Raw genomic sequence first — 22,522 nt, forward strand, 5'->3', positions numbered from 1 at the left:
CCTATTGGGGTCTCGAGGGGTGTTGGCGCCTATCTCAAGCTGTCACTGGGCGAGAGGTGAGGTACACTCCGGACAGGTCGACAGTCCATCGCAGTGGAAATGATCACTGTACATAAATTTTCAAAATATGTTAAATGGATTGTACTTGTATAGTGATTTTAACCAGTCTTGACAACCTCCAAAGCACTTTACACTACAGTCATTCACACAAACATTCACACCCTGATGGTGGTGAGCAATGTTAGTAGCTACAGCTGCCCTGGGGCAGACTGACAGAGGCGAGGTGCCAGCGGGCCCTCTGACCACCGCCAGCAGGCAACGCAGGTGAAGTGTCTTTCCCAAGGACATAACGACAGAGACAGTCAGAGTGGAACCAGCAACCCGCCAATTGCAGGACAAACTACCTAACCTCTGCGCCACCATCGTCCAACATGTCCAATGCCCAAAATAGCATTGAAAACCTACAAAAACAAAACTAAGTAGCATATAAACAATCTTCAACATGCCAGTTTTTAATAAAATATTCTAATGAATATGATTCTAATGATCCCTGAGAGACGATATAGATCTGTAGAGATGTTACAGAAACTAAGTAAACTGGAAATGTTGAGATTTTGATTTAAAATGGTACAGCAATGAAATGTGAGAGAATAGATGCAGTGTGGGGGGGGGACTGAGGGGCTCTGGCAATTGTGTGTGATCAGTATCTGTGAGGGGCCCGTGGAATTGTGTGTGTGTGTGTGTGTGTTTGCCAGTTAAAAAAAATATTCCACTTCCCGACTAAAAAACTAAAATCCATTTCCACCAGACACCCTCCTGTATCTGATGAAATGGTTTGTTCATGTTTCACACTCTTAAAAGGCAGCAGTAGCAGTCTGTCAGTAGAATGATGACAGATTTTTTTTCATGGGCTCAAATTTTGTGGTGGCACCCCTGGATGACAGTACATAAACCTGAACATCCTCTTGGTTATAGTGCAATTAAAAGTGCAGACATGAGCAGTACAATCCCCCTTACTTACATTTTGACATACTTAAAGTGTCATAGTTTGAGTTTTCTGTCTTAGTTTAGGTCTCTGTTTTGGGTTCTTTCTTGTTTGATTTCTGTTTTAGTTTTTGTTCTGTCTCAGTCTTGGTTTGAGTTCTGTCAGGATCTTAGATAAATGGTAAATGGACTGAACTTATATAGCGCTTTTCCGTTCATGTTGACCACCCAAAGCGCTGTACACTATAGCCACATTCACCCAGTCGCTCTCACTAACGCACACACATTTATACACCAAGACGCAGCTCGGTAGGCAACTTAGGGTTAAGTGCCTTGCCACATCGACATGTGGCAGGGGGAAGATGGAATTGAACACACAACCCTCAGATTGCCAGACGACTACTCAACCCACCAAGCCACAGTCGCCCATAGCACTTAGCACTGATGCCTGGTCTGATCACTCACTCCACACAGCTGCCCAGCTCCACCCCTTCTGCAATCAGCTCTCACTGGATCCACCTGTTTCCACCACTATATATTCAGCCTTCAGACCAGTCATTTGCGCCAGATCATTTAAGTGCCTACTGGTGAGTCTAATCCAGCATTATCTGTTGTGTTTTGCCTGTTGATTCTGACCCTGTTTGCCTCTGGAGATCTGAGCCAGCCTGAGCCTGTTTTTCCAGCCCGATCCTGCCTGTAACACCGCGTACCAGACCTAGCCTGTTTTGGATTATCTGAACTTGCCTGATCCCTGCTTGTTTTCCTGCGTACCGTTTTTGGACTGTTTCCTGATCATCGAGCTTTCCTGTTCCCTGTCCAGCTTTTTTTCAAAGTCTTTGAAACTTTATCGGTTCTCTGACTCTGTGCTCAGTTCTCTGACTCAGTACTTGCTGTTCCGCATCTTTATCTATTTGTTTTTTTTTTTACTCGTGACTATGTTGATGTTTTGGACACGGTCCTCACATTTTTTGGCACTATGCCCATTTTTGTTTCTGCTTGTTTCACTATCTGTTAATTGCCTTTTACTTCAAACTTCTGCTTGTCTGGCTGAATACTGGGTCCTCTGTCTCGGTTCTTGACACAAAGTGACAGTTATGACTGAATAGTTCACTGAAAAGCCTCATCAACAATCTGCCTGCCAATCAAACATGACCTTTTAGAAAAAGGATGATGAATTAAAGTGATCACAGAAGATCCAATACATCACTCTTCAATGGAAATTTAAAAGGGATGATGTTGAGGGAATGTAGGTTGATTTGCCCAACATCATTAGAATAAAAGCGTGAAAATATTTTGTAGTTCAGCCACAAAATATGTCATAATCAGATGGAGGGAGGCAACAGTTTGGCTGAAATATGCTGGTGAAGATTCTCAGTCATCCAGGTCATGGTCATTCCAAAAAAAAGAAAAGTAAAAAACAAAGCAACTGGACTTGTTTTCCGTAGTTGAAGACATTTCGCTTCCTCTCCAGGAAGCTTTCTCAATTCAAAAAGTTTGGAGTAATGTGCAGTACCAAGCTTTATACTACTGCCAACAAAGGCCTTGTAATGGCTTAGATAACATGCAAATTCAACCGAAACAGGTCCACCCCTTAGTAATGGGCGGTCGTTAAAGTCATTAAGCCAGCAGATTGGACAGAAACTGGTCCACTCTTCTGTAATGAGGAGTCTTAGTTTGACAACTATCAATTCTACAACAATCAATTCTAGTCATACTGTACAGGCATACAGTGATGGAAATATGACAAGCAGAAAGAGGGACAGGTGCAAAGCAAAGATGTAAATTGTGTGTAAAAGAATTACCTCCATCTTTCTCCAGATGTCTTCATTCTGATCCTGGATGTCCTCCAGTAGTTTCTTCATTAGAGAAGCACATCCATGCCCATCCACCAGGGGCGATGTTAGTTGTAGGGAACCATCCACATGCTTCCTGCTCTCTTCCTCATCTGATAACAGGCCACTTAAGTGCCCTGATTCTAAACTTTCTTCCAGAGAGGGAGCAATATCATTGGAGGGGGTGGAGCTGAAGCACCGCATTGAGTTTTGTTTATTAGGATGCTGAGAAAAGGTACACAGGAAAATGTTATTTCTTTTGGAAGTGATTTGCTTTTACACTTTGCAACAAAAATATGTCATACCAGTGATGGCAGGGGAGATGGAATGTAATCCCCACTCCCCCATATATTACCCATATTGACTCCACTTTCTCCATTGTCCGAGTCTACATTAAGTTCTGACAGTTCCCAGTCATCCACATCCTGCAAACCTATCTGGTTCTGGAATGAACAAATAAAAAAAAAATCATAAATAGTTCACAAAGATGTGTTAGATTATCATCACATTATATCGGCTTATGGTCAGAGGAAAGCAGAGGATGTTAGTTCAGTACTGACCAGGGTGCTAGACTGTATCAGACATTCCAATTTCACAGCTGCCATCTCAGTTTCATGGAGCTGAGCTGGGAGAGCCAGAAACTCATCGGATCCATACCAGTGTTCCCTATCCTCATTGATTTTTGATGGAACCTGGGTACCCTGTTGTACAAGAAAGTAGCATCAGCATTTTAGTCTTTCTTCACATTTAATTCCCTCTGAGAAAGGACTGGTCAATCAAAAAAAAAAAAATCAACAAATAAAAACTAATTATCTATTTACTGCAAAAGGGCTCCCTAGTTAATACTTAGAAAATGAACATGATAGTCACAGTGTATTTGTTTCAGCAGTAACAACCTTTTTTATCTTTCAGTACAAGTTTCCTTGTAGAACAATAATTCTAATTGAGGAAAGAAAGATTTACAAGAACATTAGATGTCAAAAGTACAGTGAAAGTCCATTATACACTAATAAAAAGCTTTTTTAAAGTACTTCTTGATCCTGAGATCGACCAACTCAGAAATACATGCATTAGTGACCATATTTTCAAAAAATGTGGCATTAGGATGGTGATTGCGCCGTTAAAAGTTTTTTAAGGACTTAAAATTGTCCCTCGGCGACCCCTAGGCTGAAAATCCTCAATTTGGTTCACGTGGTACGATGACGTAGTTCGTAGATGTAGCCCAGGCTACGCTACAGAGAGTTCATTGGAGCACAACGACAAGTTCAGATGGCGATTCACAAAGTGATGATTTTAACACGAAAGACAGCGCAAGTGTCTGTTACGACTTGGCTAACTTCAATTCAATTAAATTTTATTTATATAGCGCCAATTCATGAAACATGTCATCTCAAGGCACTTTACAAAGTCAAGTTCAATCATATTATACAGATTGGGTCAGATTATACAGATTAGTCAAAAATTTCCTATATAAGGGAACCAGTTGATTGCTTCAAAGTCCCGACAAGCAGCATTCACTCCTGGAGAAGCGTAGAACCACAGGGAGAGTCGTCTGCATTGTCCATGGCTTTGCAGCAATCCCTCATACTGAGCAAACATAAAGCGACAATGGGAAGAAAAACTCCCCATTAACGGGAAGGAAAACCTCCAGCAGAACCAGGCTCAGTATGAACGGTCATCTGCCTCGACCGACTGGGGGTTTACAGAAGACAGAGCAGAGACACAACAAGAGAGACAAAAAAGCACAGAAGCACACATTGGTCTTTGGAGGGAGAGACCTTATATTTAATAGACCACATTTAATTCTTTTATTTTTTGGTTCAAAGTGATCCGTATGGATTTGTATTAGATTTTTATGATTTGTTCCTTTTAGATCAGTTTTTGATCTGTTAAGTTTTGGCCGTGGGAAAGACACCGTCTCAATAGGATAATGGATGGGTAACAGTACAGAAGCTGCAGAGAGGTGTGTTAAACTACGGCTCTGCTTCTTGGTCTGGACCCTGGGTTGTCAGCATTTAGGAGAGCTAATAAATCCAGCCAGATTCCTAGAAAGAAGAGCTGCACCATCCAAAGTGGGATGAATGCCATCTCTCCTGATCAGACCAGGTTTTCCCCAGAAAGTTCGCCAGTTATCAGTGTAGCCCACGTCGTTTTCTGGACACCACCTAGACAACCAGCGGTTGAATGACGACATGCGGCTAAACATGTCATCACTGGTCAGATCAGGCAGGGGACCAGAGAAAATTACGGAGTCCGACATTGTTTTAGCAAACTCACACACCGAAGCAACACCAACTTTGGTGACCTCTGATCGGGGTGACCAGGTGTCATTATCGCCAGCGTGAATAACAATTTTGCGGTATTTACGCTTATCGTTAGCAGTAGTTTTAGGTAGGATTCTATGTCGCCCGTTCTGGCCCCTGGCAGGCATTTAACTATGGTCCCTGGTGTCTCTAGTGCCACGTTTCTGACTATTGAGCTCCCAATCACCAGGATCGGCTTCTCAGCGGGTGTGTCGCTGAGTGGGGAAAATTTGTTAGAAATGCAGACGGACTGGTGGTGATCTGGGGGCTGAAATCTAGAGCTATGTTTGCTACGAAACCGTCACCCAGCCAGCCTGGTTACCAGGCTGTTCGGGTGCTACTGCTTTTGGTTTGCTCTTTGCGGCTCTGCGCTAGCAAAGGGGCGGCTATCAGCTGGTTTTTCAACAGCACGGAGCCGGGTCTCCAATTCTGACACCCTCGCCTCCAAAGCTACAAAAACACTACATTTATTACATGTACCATTATCACTAAAGGAGGCAGAGGAATAACTGAACATCTGACACAGAGAGCAGCAGATAGGAGACTTAGTCAGAGACGGAGAAGCCATTATAAGGCTAAGGCTTGGCTAACGCTAGGCTAGCGCCCTGTTATCACGCCAAAGAACAAACCGTGTGAAACACGAGGAGTTCCCAAACGTGATAAGCAGCCACAGAAAATGTTTTAAAAGTGCTTATGTTTGGAAACAGATGTTACAGCAAAGAGGTTTAAGGATAAAAAGCAAGAGAGCCTGGAGCAAAAGACCGTCGTTCACACAGCAACAACAGGAAGTGACACAATACGCCTTACTGCAAACAGGTAGTCAGCATCATAAGTCTGAGAAAAACATTTTAGGAGAATAAACAAAATGGGTTGCTGGGAATCGGGGCTTATAATCACGGTTCTGGCTGACAGTTTGGATGTAAACACGGAAACAACTCGCTGAAGCTCGATTGCCAGGCATCGTTTATGATGGCTGAAATCCGCCAAAACAGCACATAAAAGAAAAAGATGGATGTTCAGCACAAACCACAGTGTCCCAGCATAATGTGTTCCCGGAATTTTACTTAATAATCCGGACGTGAGCGCTCTGAGAGCGGACGCGTATTTATCTGTTGCGCCGTGGTGCTCATATTCCCCGGAGGGGGGCGGCATGGGGGTTCTGAACCGAAAGGGCTATGGGTCTATCCCCACCACGCCTCAGGGTTCTGCGGGGTAGCAGCACCATGCTGAGAGGTAGTGTGGAGAACACGTCGCTTCACAGCAGGCCGCTGTGATGACAGCGAGATTTCTCTGCCCCACTGCACGATGAGTGAGGAGGAGAGAAGGAGACATCCAGAGATCTTGGTGGGCTCTGATTGAGCGCAGCCATCTCTGGGCTCAGGCTGGAGTGGGAGAAACACTCCGCTCAGGACTCGTGAGGCAATGCTGCATCTGAAACGAAAGTTTTAGGGGGCTACCGGCTAGCCAGAGAAGCGTGAAACCCCGCCTCTCTGGCTGCAGCTCCCGACACTGAGGGGAACAGATTTTCACAGGGGAACTGAATTTCGCACAACACCGGGACTTTTTTGGGTTCGGAAATGTGTGTAATGAGACATTATCCTTGTTGGTATTTGACCAACCATAAGCCACACACTTTTTAGCCATGTTTAATCTGTCTATTTGTCTTTGAGAAAGCAAGTTTGCAACCAGGAAGTATCTTGTTAACATGTCAACAGATCAACGCTTGCCTACGAATTACGTCATCGGTCACGCCACATTTTTTTATGAGCCTTGAGCTAAAAAGCCTTAAAAATCCACTTTTTCATCGAATTTTTTTTTTTTTCCCCTCGGGTCATAATAATACGTGAACTTTCTAACATATAGCAACTTGTATGATCTTAGAATCAAGAAGTACTTTAAAATATCTCATTAAGTTGAAAAACAAATCCAAAATAGTTAAAAAACTATAAATAGTTCCATAAATACAATCAAAATAAAACCTGTATAGCATTATGAGTGGCATGCAAAATCTTAATCCCAAAAATAAATAAAAAATCACCGTGTGACCCTGCCGCTTCATTATCCAGACTGCAGTCCTGATCAGATCAGAGTCCTCTCCAGATGCTTTCAAATTTGAGGGCAGAAGCTGTTCTCTCATGGGTGAGGTCAGGGGGGAGTCATAGTCACCCTTACTAGGTGCATGGGTCCCCTTCTGTGACCTTTCTGTTTGGGTGGACGTCAGATGACAGAAGGGGAGGCTGGCGTTGGTAATGTCAGTGCAAGAGGTTCCCTCAGGTTTTCTATGTGTTGAGCACATATATTTCTGGAGGTCGTGCTCTTTTGCACTCTGTAATGAAAATTATAGTTAAAGGTAACAGTTTTTGCTTAGTTTCTTTGGAAATACACAAGTGGACACAATAATGACATGCAGTCATTTATTTCCCTAAAGATTGCAAATACTAGGTACAGATTGAGAAAGAAACAGGCAATGCTGGTACAAGATAGGATCCTTTAAATTCCAACTGTCACTCAGATACATCTAAGTGTCCCATTAGATGCATCCCAAGAACCAGCAATATCCATAACCTGAAACAAGTGTTCAGCAAGGAAAAGCCCCTCCTTCACCTTCCTCACTTGCTATGTTTCCATCCAATTACCAAGCAAATTTTGAGTGAACTTTTAAAATGTCCCAAAAAAAGAAACTGCAAATTAAGCATGTTTCAATCTACAGGTTTAGAGTGGATTTATCAGGCTATGCAAAGTGCAATTTTGTCAGAAGAAAACATTCTGCATGACTGAGATAAATAGGTAACCTGGCAAGCCACGCTGATGTGTAACAATCTACTTTTTGGACATTATGAATCTCTTCCGGCTCTCATCAAATCCATTCGGGGAGAGGAGGATTAGCGAAGATTAGAGATTAGAAGATTAGAGAAATTAGCAAAACTTTCGTAATTTAGCAACACTTAGTGCCCACCTACCAAAGGTTGGTTTTATTCAATCATGATATCAAATGAAAATGTAAGCAGCAGGCATCATGAGAAATCACAAGGTAAGCTGGTCAAGGCACTTCTTGTTGTTCTATTAAAGAACATTTTTTTGATTCTTATAAAACTCATGTGATAGCAGCAGTTACTTGTGCGTCTTCCTGCACTGCCATGCTTATTTTGGTTTGAATGTGGCTTCAGCAGCTCTTGCTTTTGTTACAGCTGCCTTAAACGATAATACTGCAATCTGATTTGCCTGAACCATTCTTAGTTCGGGCCTGAACAGTTGAGACAAGAGCAGGACAAAATGGATTATGTTGTTAACGCACAAATACAGTCAGAATTCATCTTGCAGGCAAGGTTAATAAATGGGAAGTAGACGTTGCAAACTACTTGGACCACACTTCTGAAAATAACAGAGAGGTTTTCAGGAATGTGTTGCTCTCGGGCAAGTTGTAATTATTCTGCCATGTCACTAGTACTGGTGATGCCATATTTTCATGCGTTCATGGGAATATGTGGGAAGACGCAGGAAGAGGAAACAGCTGATCAGTCATGTGAGGTAAATGTTCACTATGTTAGAACTTATCCAACAAATATATTTCCATTTCCCATTTAGTGCATCGACCCTTTTTCGGAAAAGCCAAAAACCACCTCAAGCAAGAATAAAAACAGTTTTATGAAATTGAGAAATTTATTTTGAATATTGCCATTTCCATCAACCTTTTCTAATGTGATACTTAAAAATGGCATAAAAATCATTGATGTAAACATGGCTATTTACTCAAATTTCTTCTAACCAACAAACTCTTAATATCCAGGGTAACACAGTATTGAATAAGATACTCATTCTAGTCAGGTCCCCACTAAGAAGATGTGTCACCTCCAGAAGAAATCATTCTGTCACCTAAAAAGTCTTAAAAGGAGACTGAGACCCTCATGTGCCACACCCAATAATCAGACCCTGATCCTAGCACATAATAACCCTTAGCCATAGCCATAGATTGAACTTATGTTGTTGTTTTTTGGGGGTTTCTTTGGATATTGAGTCAAATTTACACTAATAAAGCACTCAATTACACAATCACTGGCTATATATGGCTCCATATCCAGTAAAGGAGCATGACAGATGGCAATCATTACTTCTACAGAAAAATCCCAAGTGACATTGAAATTATAGACACCATTCCATTAATTGAAAGTATGTTTAGTAATGGTGTGGCTTTTTAAGGCAGTTAAAAGAAAAATGTATAGAAATAAGCTCAAACCTGAAGACTCTCGTTGGACTGTGGAACCTTTTCCAAATGAACTGTGGCCAGTTCTAACCAGAACTTGGATCTGTCTGGACAATCCACAAAAGAGGGCTTTCTTCCAATCGGCTCATTATTAAATTGTAGTTCAGATTGCTGGTCGGCCCTCCTAAAACTTCCCCTTGATTTGGTACTTTCATTTGAAAACAAGGCAGCTCTCTTGGGAAGTGACTGCTTTATGGGGGAAGATTCAGCGCTGTGACTTATAGCCTGCAGAGGCTGACTTGAGCTTTTATTATAGTTGGACATGTCACTTATATTTGTGGGTAACTGAGTTGTAGAATGACTGGGCTTTTCCATGTCACACTGTGGAGAGAGATGTAAACTCTTGTGAAGTTCAAGATTTGAAGTTGTGGTGTGAATGATCTCCTGGGAAGTGTCCTCAGTTGTGGGCTCTTTTTCCCGGTCTTCAGGATTGTCACTGGGACTATAGTCACTTAGCTCAAAGGCAATGATGCCACAATCCAGGGAGAAGTAGTCCTGGCTGCAGCGTATTGTTAGCTGACCACAGTCGTCGACTTCTGTAAGAGCATCCAGGCGGGTCTAAAAACAAATAATTAATTATGCCAACATTTCAACATTTATGTTTCAGACTATCACTAACCAAGCATGGTGAGATAAACTATCACACTGATTTAGTAGACATATCTAAAATTATATATACTAATTGAAACTTGTTCTATCTTCTAACATGTCTTTCTCTTGTTTCATTTTAATGAAATATAGTTGAAAGAAGAGTTTTAACCCCAGAAGGAAATTCAATTTCCTATGAAACAAACCTGGTTTTGGTCCTGGCTGAAAGCCTGTAAGATGTCAGTCTGGCTGCTGTAGTTTCCGTTAGGGTCCTGTAAACCCTGCAATACACGCTCTTTCAGAACAAGAACTGAGACTCTCAACTGGTGCCACAGCAGCTGCACTGTCCTGAAACACACAATAGCAAGAATAGTGACATATGAGTAAGGCTGCTTAATATTAATATATACTCAAGATGTTATAAGATGGTGTACCTGAAAAAAATAGTTGGAAAATAAATTAGATCTGTTATAGGCTATCCAGTATCATTCAAAATATGTTAGTTTTAGCATTTAAAATATTCGTTAACAGAAGAAAAAAACAATATAACAAAGTGTAATTGTGCAACAAGAACCTTTAAACAACATGTTTAATGTAAGGTCTTCCTTAAGGAAACTCACCTAATGTCTACAATGATGTTAACAGAGTAGGACAGAAGTTTCAGGGAGAATTCTGTCTCCAGTAAAGCATGAATCTGCTCCACGTGGTCAGAAATGTCCTCACAGATGTCCTATGGTCAAACATACAGAGGACAACAGAACTTTCAAAAATGAATGGAAACTCACAGAGCAAATTAATCAACCCTTATCAACTTTACCACATGCCCCTGACTGAGTGTGTGCAATATAAGAAAGACATCTGCAGAGCGATACAGCTGAAAAAGCAGAAGTGATGTTGACATCACAAATCCACTTATAACAATGAGTCAGTTTCACATGGGACTATGTCCATGTTTTAGTGCATCAACATCAAGAACATTAAGAATCCACCTTCAAGTAATATCAGCTTCATACATACTTATATTACTAAATATGGATACTGTAACACCATAAAAGCAGACTTTAAGCAAAAAAGGAACTAAAGCTGTAAGAACATCTTCCAGAAATGTTGGAGGTTCCTTGACTGAAATAACCAACTGTAAACCCACACCATAAAGATTTCACTGTAAAAAAAAAAAAAAACAGCAGCAAACAAACAGTAACTTACTGGCAGCAGGGATAACAATAATTTACTTTTACGTTTTTTACAGTTAATTTACAGTAATGTATTTTAAGAGTAAAATAACAGTAAATTACTGTTAGGCGAGGCACCAGCAGTTTCTGTTATTTTACGGTTCAGACACTGTAATTTATTTTAACAGCATATAACTGTATCTTGGATTACAGTAAACTGTTGGTTTAATTGTAATTTTACAGAATGTGCATATCAGAACTGTATCCATTTTTGATGTTTTTATGTTTCACTGTTTGTTTGTTTGTAGATGTTGTCAATATTATGTTGTGTTATTTAAAATGACTATCAATTTAATTTTTAGAGGTACTTTTTAAGTGCTGCGAATTAGCTGTTGCTATTGCACTATGATGCAAACATGGGACTGCTGTTTTGTTCAGTTTGTCGATGTGTTTCTGTCCCTACCTAATAAACTTTGAAATGAATCAGTTTACAAAAGATAATATCTGCAAATTCCCATAAATCCTTTGCATTTTACAAAAAATAGAATACAAATTCAATATAATGTGTTTTTTATTCACAGAACACAAGAACTTATTTCTTAAAGTCAAATTTAGCGAAATTGTACGGAGCTCCTAAAGGGACATGGAGGGAAAAAAACTATTGCGAGATCTCGCAAAAGGTTTTCCTACGTCAGCGAACCGGAAGTAAAACAAATGACCTGATCCACACTCATTACTGGTTAGTCACCACATAGTTGTTTGCCAACCGCCATTAAATAGAAAAAGAAGTTGTAAACAGACACAAAACAATGGAGGCGCAAACACGTCATCCATGGGAGAAGTTTATTGCTTTCTATTTTAGTACTGGCCTGACATATAAAGACATTAAATCCGTACTTGGCTACAGACATGGACTTGACATTAGTGAGAGACATTTTAAAAGATTAAAAGAAAAAGTTTTCCTACTTCAGTGAACCGGACGTAAAACAGACACACAACAGCGGAGGTGCAAAGTAAAAAGGATAAAACCATAGACATAATATAAGAGTAGACCCCGCACTGACTGTCGCGGCGTAGGAATTACGGCCGCCATCTTGGGGCAGTCGACCTGCTACCCTAACCTGCTGATTCAAGCTGAACACACTAATGATACCTCAGCACTGGACGGCGTATTTTTGTTTAAATCGATGGACTATTGACATCTGGGCTCGAGGGCTAACTTTTCACAAGTAAGATTAAAAGATATCGTTTATATTATAATGTTATTTTTCTAAGACAGAGAGATACAGGTCTACACGTCCAAGTTTTTGTGACTTTGTCTCTCCAAACTTGCATCTACTCCGTGAAGGCATCAGACCTTATTATTCTATATATATATATATATATATATATATATATATATATATATATATATATATATATATATATATATATATATATATGACGTAGGAAAACCTTTTGCGAGATCTCACAATAGTTATTGCGAGATCTCGCAATAGTTTTGCGAGATCTCGCAATAGTTTTTTTTCCCTCCATGTCCCTTTAGGGGCTCCGTAAAATTGTGACTATAACCTCATAACCATGTAACTAAAAATAGTTATCAATAGTATAAAGTTGAGGAAAATTAGCAGCAGCAATAGTGAAATGCTTAAGTAACATGGCAGCAAAAACAGTGTAATACAGAATAAAACCAGCTTCAATAACATAGGTTCAACACCATTATAAGAAAAATACATGACAGTCTAGCTTTGACACAAGTCTTTTGCAAATGCAAGTATTGATGGCAGGGAAATGAAATGCAGTAGGAGAGAGCTAGCACACAGAAATGGCTTTAATGCAGAATTTGATTGGTATCCAGCACATAAATGATTAGTGCTTGTAAAACAAACAAAAGAGCAGCACAACGTCACAGGCAAAGTATAAAAATACAAAATAGCTGATTACACAATTGAGCATTTTGAATCGGTAGGTACAGTACTTGAATTAGTACTTTCAGTACTGTAATCACTCTATCTCTTAGGTCGCTAAACAAACAATACAGTTAGCTTTCCTCTAGCAACCAATGAACTAAAACAATTAAGACTGGAGTACCATAATAAAATGTAGAAACATAAAATATTATAAATATAGAAAGATCAGTCTTCATTGTTGTTTTTTTCAAGTGTCACCATAGTCGATCAGCACAATAACTGTTTTTTTTACAACCAATATTGATAACACATAACTTTGTGCTTCCCATAGTCGTTGTTGCTTCCCATAGGTGTTGTGAATTGGTGCTGTAGAAAATAAAAAGTTAATTCAATTGAATAGTCGATAACAACAGATAAAGCCAATTTTTTATAGTTAGGTGACTGCCATGCAAATGCATGGGCAATGCCTATTACTATGCACCTAATAAGGGTTTTCAGCGTTAATACAGCCCCAACCGTAGGGTCTACCCCCACAAACTATATATCAAAACGTGCGTCTTGATGCCATAAAGTGTGATATTTGTAGCCTACTTCACGCCATTTCGAGTTACCATGGCGACCTAAATTGTGAAAAACCATGCCAAAAAGTCCCATACAATATTTCCAGCAAAAACCCATAGCGAGTCCTGTTTTCCTATCCGTTACCAAATAAACACAGCAAAACTTACGTCTCTAGCATTTACGGTTCCAGAGAAACGAAGTGCTGCTCGCCGCCATCTCTCACCCAAAGCTCTTCAATGGCCATGTATACAGTTATGTTCCACCAAATGCAAGTCTATATTTGGCTGGGGTTTGGTCCACTGGTTAAGTTGTGGGAGTGGCACTCCAGAAGTCTCAGGATCAAAACCTAGTGTTCCAGGTTAAATATATTACATTTTCACCCCCATAGTATACATGTCAAAAAGTGCCTCTTCATCCAGTCAAGTGCTCTTTTTGTATACGCTGCTTTGAGTTACCATGGCGACATAATAAACAACAACCATGCAAAATCATATCATCTCCCTTTTTGAGGCACTTTCCAGTGGTGGATTTGGACCAAACTAACAGAAATTCTTTAAAACTGAACTCTAAGATAAGCAGGCAAACAGTGAAGGGAGGCCAGGATCGGGTAATATGTTTTTTTTATGTGCAGCAGCATTTGAACCAGCTGCATATATTTGAGTGAGGACTGACCGATTCAGCGATAAAGAGAATTGCACTAATCCTTTCTGACCACAATGTCATCAGAAAGAGTTCTGTGCTTCTCCGACTGCTACTTCCTCTTGGTCACCTACGAGGTTTGCCTCTTTACCACCTGTCGCCAGTTCATCTTGCACTTCTCCCACCAATTCCTCTGTTGCCACTTACAAGGAGTTGAAGAGCAAGCTAAGATCCTTTGCATCCATTATTAATGACTTATCCTGCTTTAATAATCTATCATTATTCAGCCAAATTGTAGGAAAATTTAAAGGAGTCAGAGACGCAATGTAGAGCTGGTTTAAAGATATTTTACCACCATCCATCTTCTCCCGCTGTTCTAAAGTATGCCACCAGAGGTCAGTCTGTTTCCAGTAGTCAAGCCACATAACCAACCCATGTAAGTGTTTCCGCTTCTGAACCCATCCACTTCAATGAGAACATTTCCGTGCCCGCCCATGTCGAAGTGGACGCATCCGGTTCTGTTTCTGTCACCGAGGGTCCAGCTGCTGCCTCGAATCCTGTTCTGGCTGCTGAGGGTCCGGTCTTCACTCCAGAGTGCTACGAGGAGGGGGTCCAGATGGATCTGCCTCCAGTCTTCGCTCCAGAGTCCTTTAAGTAGGGGCTCTAGGTGGATCCGCCTCCAGTCTTCGCTCCAGAGTCCTGCAAGTAGGGGGTCCAGGTGGATCCGCCTCCAGTCTTTGCTCCAGAGTCCTGCGAGGAGGGGGTCCAGGTGAAGCCGCCTCCAGTCTGCACTCCACAGAGTCCTACGAGTAGGGGGTCTAGGTGGATCCGCCTCCAGTCTTCGCTCCAGAGTCCTGCAAGTAAGGGATCCAGGTGGATCCGCCTCCAGTCCACACTCCAGAGTCCTACAAGGACAGTTGTCCAAGTGGATCAATCCCCAATGTGTATTCCTCAGATGATTGATGTGGACACTCAGGGTGGCCTGCCAGCTGTCGCTCAGGTTCGCAGAAAACTCACCCAACAACCTAAGCAACCAGGGCTATCATCGAGACACTAAACATCCAGGGTTTCGTCGAGACGCTAAGCCCCCAGAGCCTCGTCGAGACGCTAAGCACCCAGGGCCCCATGGTTATAAGGTCCCCAGGTTACTGCACGAGTTCCTTTATCCACACCTGCTGCTTTACAGACAACTTCCTGAGTTGCTGCGTAGGTTGTCGTTACCTGAGGTGCTGCGAGGGCTACTTCAGAGGTTCCTGGTTTCCTAGTTTCTGGGTGTTCCTGTCGCCAAGCTCCAGGTCCCGTCTGACGCCAAGTTCCAGGTCCCGTCTGACGCCAAGTTCCAGGTCCGTTGCAGGGTGTACTTCAGGGGTGCTCACCTGAGTTGTCAGTACCCTCCGCCAAGAGCCCTGCACCATCATCGACGCCCTCTGTTACAGGCCCTGCTCCATCGCTGGCTGCCAAGGGCCCTACTCCACCTAGAGGGTCATCTGATTCACCCATTTGAGATGCTGCTATGCCAGGGTCGCCCACCAGAGACGCTGCTACACCGAGGCCTTCCAACGGGACTCCTGGCAGAGATCCTGCAAGGCCGAGGCCTGCCTCTGGGACGCCCGCCAGTAATCCTGCCACGCAGAGGCCTGATTCTGGGTAGCCTGCCTGAGCCCTTAGTTTGCCTTTTTGGGTTGTTTTTCATTTGGATTTTTTGGACTCTAGCCCTCCGTCCTTGACCTCCCTCCACCCGCCCTCTCTAGGTTGTTTTTGTTTGATTTTCTTGGACTTTTGAGAGACTCTTTTTTTATTGTGTTTTTAAGGGCGTCTAGTATCCGCCCTTGAGGATGGGGTATCGTCATTATGCCAGCGCAGCCCTATTGGGGACCTGCCAGAGCAAAATAAGAACCTCTCCCCAGCTCTCATTGCCTGAGCTGGAGCACTGACTAACTGCCCCTAAAATAACTTACCACCATTTGATGTCAACCAGTCACCAGAAAATGATACAAGTGGATGAGGTTTGAGAGAGAAAACAGGGAAAGTTAGTTTATGACTAAACAGTTTGGGTATTCTTTATGTCTGATGTGTTTTCACTGTGTTTTTAAGGTTAAACTGAGGTTAAAACCAGAAGCTACACTATAAGGCGCAATGGCTGCAGTGTACATACATACCCCAGTCCAAACCCACAATTTAGAAGGACATGTCTATGACTATGATTGTGAACTGGATTCTGACTGCAACTTGTATCAAAACAGATACACTGCACTGACAGATGCAGAATTTGAAAGCAAAATATAAATGGATGGATGATTTTCCTTAGTTCACTTGAACTGTAGAAGCTTGTATTAAAATTATAACAAAATGTATGATTATTTGAAGACATTTAAGAACAAATGTACTGTAATCGCTCTTTATGAGACCTGGTTAACTGATGAAAAAGGAACTAACCTTCATTTTGGGGGTTGTGAATTGTTTTATGTCAATAGGATCAAAAAGAGAGGAGTTGGAGTTGCTCTCTATATTAGTAGTGAACTAAAATGCAAATAATTTAATGCGTGTCAGCTATAATAGAAAATTTAATGGAATGTTTAACCGGAGATTTAAATTAAGAAGCAACAAAATGTCATTGTTACTTGCTTATATAGAACCTAGGCTCTAGTATAAATGCATTTACTGATAAATTGGAGCAATTATTAGATGGGTTGAATGAAAATAAAATGGTGGTAATTTGTGGTAACTTCAACATAAACCTTTTTAATGTGTCTTATCATACTACTAGCTCAGATATTTTTAGGTGTTCTGTTTAGCCTTTATCCAACTATTACAAGGTGTAGCAGAATAATTACTAGTTCTGCCACATTAATTGATAACATTTTTATAAATATATGAGAAAACAATATTAAAAGTTCTCTTTTGATAAATTACACAGCTGATCATTTACCTGTATTCATAAATTGCTTTCGTAAAATAAATAAAGAAAAGTTTAATTAAGTTGTAAGATTGACAACAGAAGAGAAACAAAAAAATCTAAAGATTATCTTGTGAAGGAACACTGGGACAGTGTTTACAACATAAACAATTTGAATAAGGCATATGAATTGTTTTTACAAAAGCATTATTGTATATATTTTCTTTTTCCTTTTCCTTACACTACGGTTCTGGAAGTTCTTCCAAAACAAAGCAGGTACAGCAGCTAAACTGGGCTCCCTTCTTTGTGATAAAATAAAAAAGCGTCCAAGCGGCATAAGGACATCACGCATGCAGTAACATGCTTCATAGTGATGGATATGCTGCTGTTGTCTGCAGTTGAAAAACCTGGCTTCAAACAATTACTCGCCACTCTTGATCCGCGATATAAAGTTCTGGGACGCAAGTTTTTCTCTAACAACGCTCCCTAAATTGTGCAACTAGTGCAGAGAATCAGTGCAAAATGAGCTGCAATCTGTGTCTTCCCACGCCACAACCTTGGACCTCAGCCCTGCGTCAGCCTCTCAATTATGAAACCTGAGAAGTAACTAGTGTACTATTCCCACCTAAATAGGCTATTTTATTTATTTATTTGGTATATTTATTTTGGTCATTTTACTGGTCACTTTAGTTTATTCTTTGTCAGTATTTAATAACATAACTCGGGTCTCTTAAGTTATTTTTCTTTTAAAGAATTCTGTTATGGTTAAAGAAGTTGGTTAAATAAAGATTTAACTGGAATTCTGTGTTTGTGTTCTTTATTAAAATTAAATCATTTAGCAATATCATAAAATGTTCAGGCAGAGCTGCACATAAAATATGGTTTTAAACATTTTCAATAATTATCGATATCGATGTTGTCTTATTGGACGATATCGATAATATCGTTATCGTCCAGCCCTTATATATATATATATATATATATATATTTGATGAATATTTATTTTCATAGACTACTCATTGCAATCCCTTTTATAATCAATCGGATCCAACAGGGTAGCTTCCTACTTCATGTGTAAATACATGTACAAATGACACTTTAAACTGTACAAAAAACAGATACTCATTAGTGACCATCTGACACTTTTTAAGAGTACGTGATGAGAACAGCACTTATCTACATAGGAGCAAAACTATATACAGACAAGTGAAAGCAGAGGTGCCCATAACAGCATTTAAAAATGATATAATACAAACCGCAATGCAGAGGGAAAAAAATAAACAAAAAATGAATAATGCATCTTAGAATCAATGAGATTACAAAATCATAGCAAAAACAATATATATTATTGTTTATATTGTTTATATTGGATATATATATATATATATATATATATATATATATATATATATATATATATATATATATATATATATATATATCCATCCATCCATCCATTTTCCAAACCGCTTAGTCCCTCATGGGGTCGCGGGGGTTACTGGTGCCTATCTCCAGCGTTCAGTGGGCGAGAGGCAGGGTACACCCTGGACAGGTCGCCAGTCTGTCGCAGGGCAACACAGAGAGACAAACAGGACAAACAACCATTCACACCTAAGGACCATTTGGAGAAGCCAATTAATCTAACAGTCATGTTTTTGGACTGTGGGAGGAAGCCGGAGTACCCGGAGAGAACCCACGCATGGACAGGGAGAACATGCAAACTCCATGCAGAAAGACCCAGGGGTGTATATATATATATATATATATATATATATATATATATATATATATATATATATATATAAAATAAACAATATATATATTCTCAGTCACATCTCTCAGAAATCAGAGTGTTTAATGTACTTCTCTCTGCATCCATCTCTGCTCCCCATTAGCACATACTGTGTTTATGCCAGAAAAAACTGTAACTGTAAAGCATGAGGATTATCTATCAGACAATCTTACTTATGGAAGGTAATTCCCCAGGATCTGGTTTGTAGTGTCCTTTTATTTGCGCACCCATAAGCAGAGCAAAAATCGGGCATCCTCGGTCGGAGCTCTGGAAGTTTGCTAACTGTCAATACAAAATCGAAATTATGTATTAAGTTAGACAATAATTTAATTAAATCAATTGATCTCATGTAGCCCCTAAATGGGTGACGTTTTCAGTCAGCTAATTTATCTGGAAATTGGTTGAGAATTCACCGGATTCAGTGTCTGAAAACATAAAGTACATTTTCCTGAATTGACGTGTATTCTGTTTGACTGCCGCTCTGTCGGCACACCTCTCACCCGAGGACGTGGCGTCTACGTATATGATGTCTATGGTGTGAGTTGTGGTTGGGTGTTATAGACTATCAATTTTATCCTATTCTCTTTGCTGTGATATCTCTTTGTTTCTAACACATAGGTACATTTAGAACACATTCACTGTTGCTGAACTTCACGTTTGGGAACTCCTCTAGTTTCACACAGTTTACTTTTTCTCTGCATGCTAAGAGGTTGCTAGCCTTGCTTTAGACCTTAAAGACCTTACTCTGAGCTACCTCTATAGTTATGCTTCTATAGGCTTAGGCTACTGGAGGACATCAGGGCCTATTTTTCTCACTCTACTGATTTCTACTGTTCTCCAGTTTTGCATTGCATTACATTGAAATGACTGTGGTCATTTCAGCTTTTAACTTTCTGTTCTCTCTCTTTTATCTTCATAGTAGGTACACCTGGTCTGGCGTTCTGTTAACTGTGACATCATCCAGAGAAGACCGATCCCCACTATTACCATCTAATGTAGAACAGATTACTGGATCAATGTGTGCTTCTGTGCTTTTTTGTCTCTCTTGTTGTGTCTCTGCTCTGTCTTCTGTAACCCCAGTCGGTCGAGGCAGATGGCCGATCATACTGAGCCCGGTACTGCTGGAGGTTTTTCCATCTCGCTAATGGGTGGTTTTTCTTTCCACTGTCGCTTCATGCTTGCTCAGTATGAGGGATTGCTGCAAAGCCATCAACAATGCAGATGACTCTTCCTGTGGCTCTACGCTTCTCCAGGAGTGAATGCTGCTTGTCGGGACTTTGAAGCAATCAACTGGTTCCCTTATATATGAAATTTTTGACCAATCTGTATAATATGATTGATTTTGACTTTGTAAAGTGCCTCGAGATGACTTGTTTCATGAATTGGTGCTATATAAATACAATTTTATTGAATTGAATTGAATTATTATCTCTAGAGTTAGGTTATCCTTCCGTTAGCTTCTCCGTCTCTGTCTAAGTCTCCCCCTCTCTCCTGCTCTCTGTGTCTGATGTTCAGTTATTACTCTGCCTCCTGTAGCGATTACGGTATGCATGGTCCCCACAAAAATGGAGTAATCCTGGCGGTAGATGTCGTGGTGGGTTGCAGGAGGTGCGCGCTCAGAACCATGACGGGGCTTGGTTTGGTAGTTGGTGGAGCACGCGAGAAGCATTGCGGCTCGGCAGGCTTAATAATACGGTGTGGGAAAGGCTAGATACAATGTAATAAAGGTAGTGTTTTTGTAACTTTGGAGAAAAGGGTGTCAGAATTAGAGCCCTGACTCTGTGCTATTGAAAACACAGTAGATATCCGCCCCTTAGCTAGTGCAGAGCCAAAGAGATTAGCTTCACATATTTCCAACTAAATAACACCCAGCCAGCCAATCAGCTTTCGTGTTATTGATTAGCCTGTATCACTCCACTTGCAGAAACAGAAGAAGTAGTTCTGCTAGTGTCATGTGAAAATGTAAATGTATACTTAAGTGTCACCAGTGCAACCATGAATAACACTGAGGTTTTGAATGCTTATGATTAAAGCAATCTTTGATAAAAGTCTGATATGGAGTGAAATTGAACATTTGAGAGGAATCATGACGCAGTTTGGCTGCAATTCACCACTCTCCATAATGAGCGTATGCACAGTTCAGAGTTTCCGTGAGGACCACACATTTATTTATATAGATCCCAACTTTTGCATAGAAAGTGACGTATACACATTTCAGGCCCCATTTTGTGCGCATGAGACCCCAGGCTATTTTATTTTCAACAATTTTCATTTCAGGGTAGATGCGTTCCAGTAAGTTTTTGTTTATTTGAGATAAGGTCTTCAAGGCATGTTGTTTCCCAAGAAAAATTATTTTAAAGAGAAGTTAGCTTTCAAATATTGCTTTGCTGTATACAGCTTAGTCTGTTAGAGCTTCTTCAATAAAAATGATTATTTGTTTGTCTTTTTCCAAATTGTTGTTTCTTGGTTTTATTCTATTTGAATTTGTTTGTTTGTTTGTTTACTAGAAATCAATTGTAAAGTTATTTAAACAGTAGAGACAAATTCAGCATTCAGAAACCTGTTATCCAGTCAGCACCCAGTACCCTGTGAATTTATTTCTGACTCTATTCAATTAAAGTAATTTTTCAATCCAATTTGAAGAATTTTTTCTTACCTTTTGTCACCATTTGATATTTTCAGATCACTCATTTTGATATTACCAAAGTAAAAAGTAGATCCTTTCTTTTCAAAAGAGAAGAAATTTGCACCAAAGAAACTGCTGCTACTATGTGGGAAATGACAAACCAGCAGTGTGTGTGTGGGGAGTGGAATGGAGGCTGGGAGTGGCCGTGACCTACTTCTTCTCAAAGCGTGTTGGTGTTGGGAACAGGAGGCAGCAGTTGGATAGTTTATTTTAAGACCAGTTTTACCCACTCTTAACACACACACAAAGTAAATGTATTACCATGCTTTCCCAGAAATAAAGAAATAAACCAGAACGACCAAAAGGCACTGGCAGACTGGCAGCCACATGATCAATTTGCATCCTAAGACTGTGAAAATCCTATCAAAGCAGACTGAAGCAAAGACTGAAAAGCCACATACTTTCTTGTACTGTGATATGCTGTCTTTGCCAGCAATGAGCCAGCTGTTAACTGAAAGAGTTCTAGAAGCATGGTGGGTGTTGAAATTTTAAGATGTTTTATATTTTGTAATCATTAAAGAAGTGAAATTTCATTATTTTAGATAGAAAGAACTAAAAAATTGTGATATGAAGAACTAAGGGTACTGTATTATTCGGACTATAAGGCACACTTAAAATCCTTAAATGTTCTCAAAACTTGATAGTGTGCCTTATAATCCAGTGCACCTTATATATGATTACCGTTGTGCTTACTGACCGATTTTATGTGGTACAATCATAGACATATATGTAGACTTCTCGTTGGGCGTGGGTTCGTACGTCAATGTCACCACCATATTGTATGTGGCAGAAGGAAGTTAAGTTATGTTGTAGGCGAGAGCTGTGCGTAAGTAAAATGGAGGCGTTCATGTAATTCAAATCAAACACGCTAAGGTAAGAACGAACCAATAACTGAAAA

General features: G+C 40.3%; 1 protein-coding gene across 6 annotated transcripts in view; it reads right to left on the bottom strand.

Annotated features, from left to right (window-relative positions):
- LOC105916552 (A-kinase anchor protein 6) overlaps positions 1 to 22,522 on the bottom strand; it is a 421,177-nt gene that overhangs the window by 331,323 nt on the left and 67,332 nt on the right. For all 6 annotated transcript variants that reach the window (XM_036129221.1, XM_036129223.1, XM_036129222.1 and 3 more), the window contains exons 2-8: positions 10,589 to 10,698; positions 10,175 to 10,316; positions 9,354 to 9,938; positions 7,158 to 7,445; positions 3,377 to 3,517; positions 3,122 to 3,259; positions 2,787 to 3,041 (exon numbers count right to left, since the gene is read on the bottom strand). In XM_036129221.1, the coding sequence (XP_035985114.1) occupies positions 2,787 to 3,041; positions 3,122 to 3,259; positions 3,377 to 3,517; positions 7,158 to 7,445; positions 9,354 to 9,938; positions 10,175 to 10,316; positions 10,589 to 10,698 (1,659 nt within the window). The remainder of the gene's footprint in view (positions 1 to 2,786; positions 3,042 to 3,121; positions 3,260 to 3,376; positions 3,518 to 7,157; positions 7,446 to 9,353; positions 9,939 to 10,174; positions 10,317 to 10,588; positions 10,699 to 22,522) is intronic.

The sequence above is a fragment of the Fundulus heteroclitus genome, unplaced genomic scaffold (genome assembly GCF_011125445.2).
Source record: "Fundulus heteroclitus isolate FHET01 unplaced genomic scaffold, MU-UCD_Fhet_4.1 scaffold_147, whole genome shotgun sequence".
Classification (NCBI taxonomy): domain Eukaryota; kingdom Metazoa; phylum Chordata; class Actinopteri; order Cyprinodontiformes; family Fundulidae; genus Fundulus; species Fundulus heteroclitus.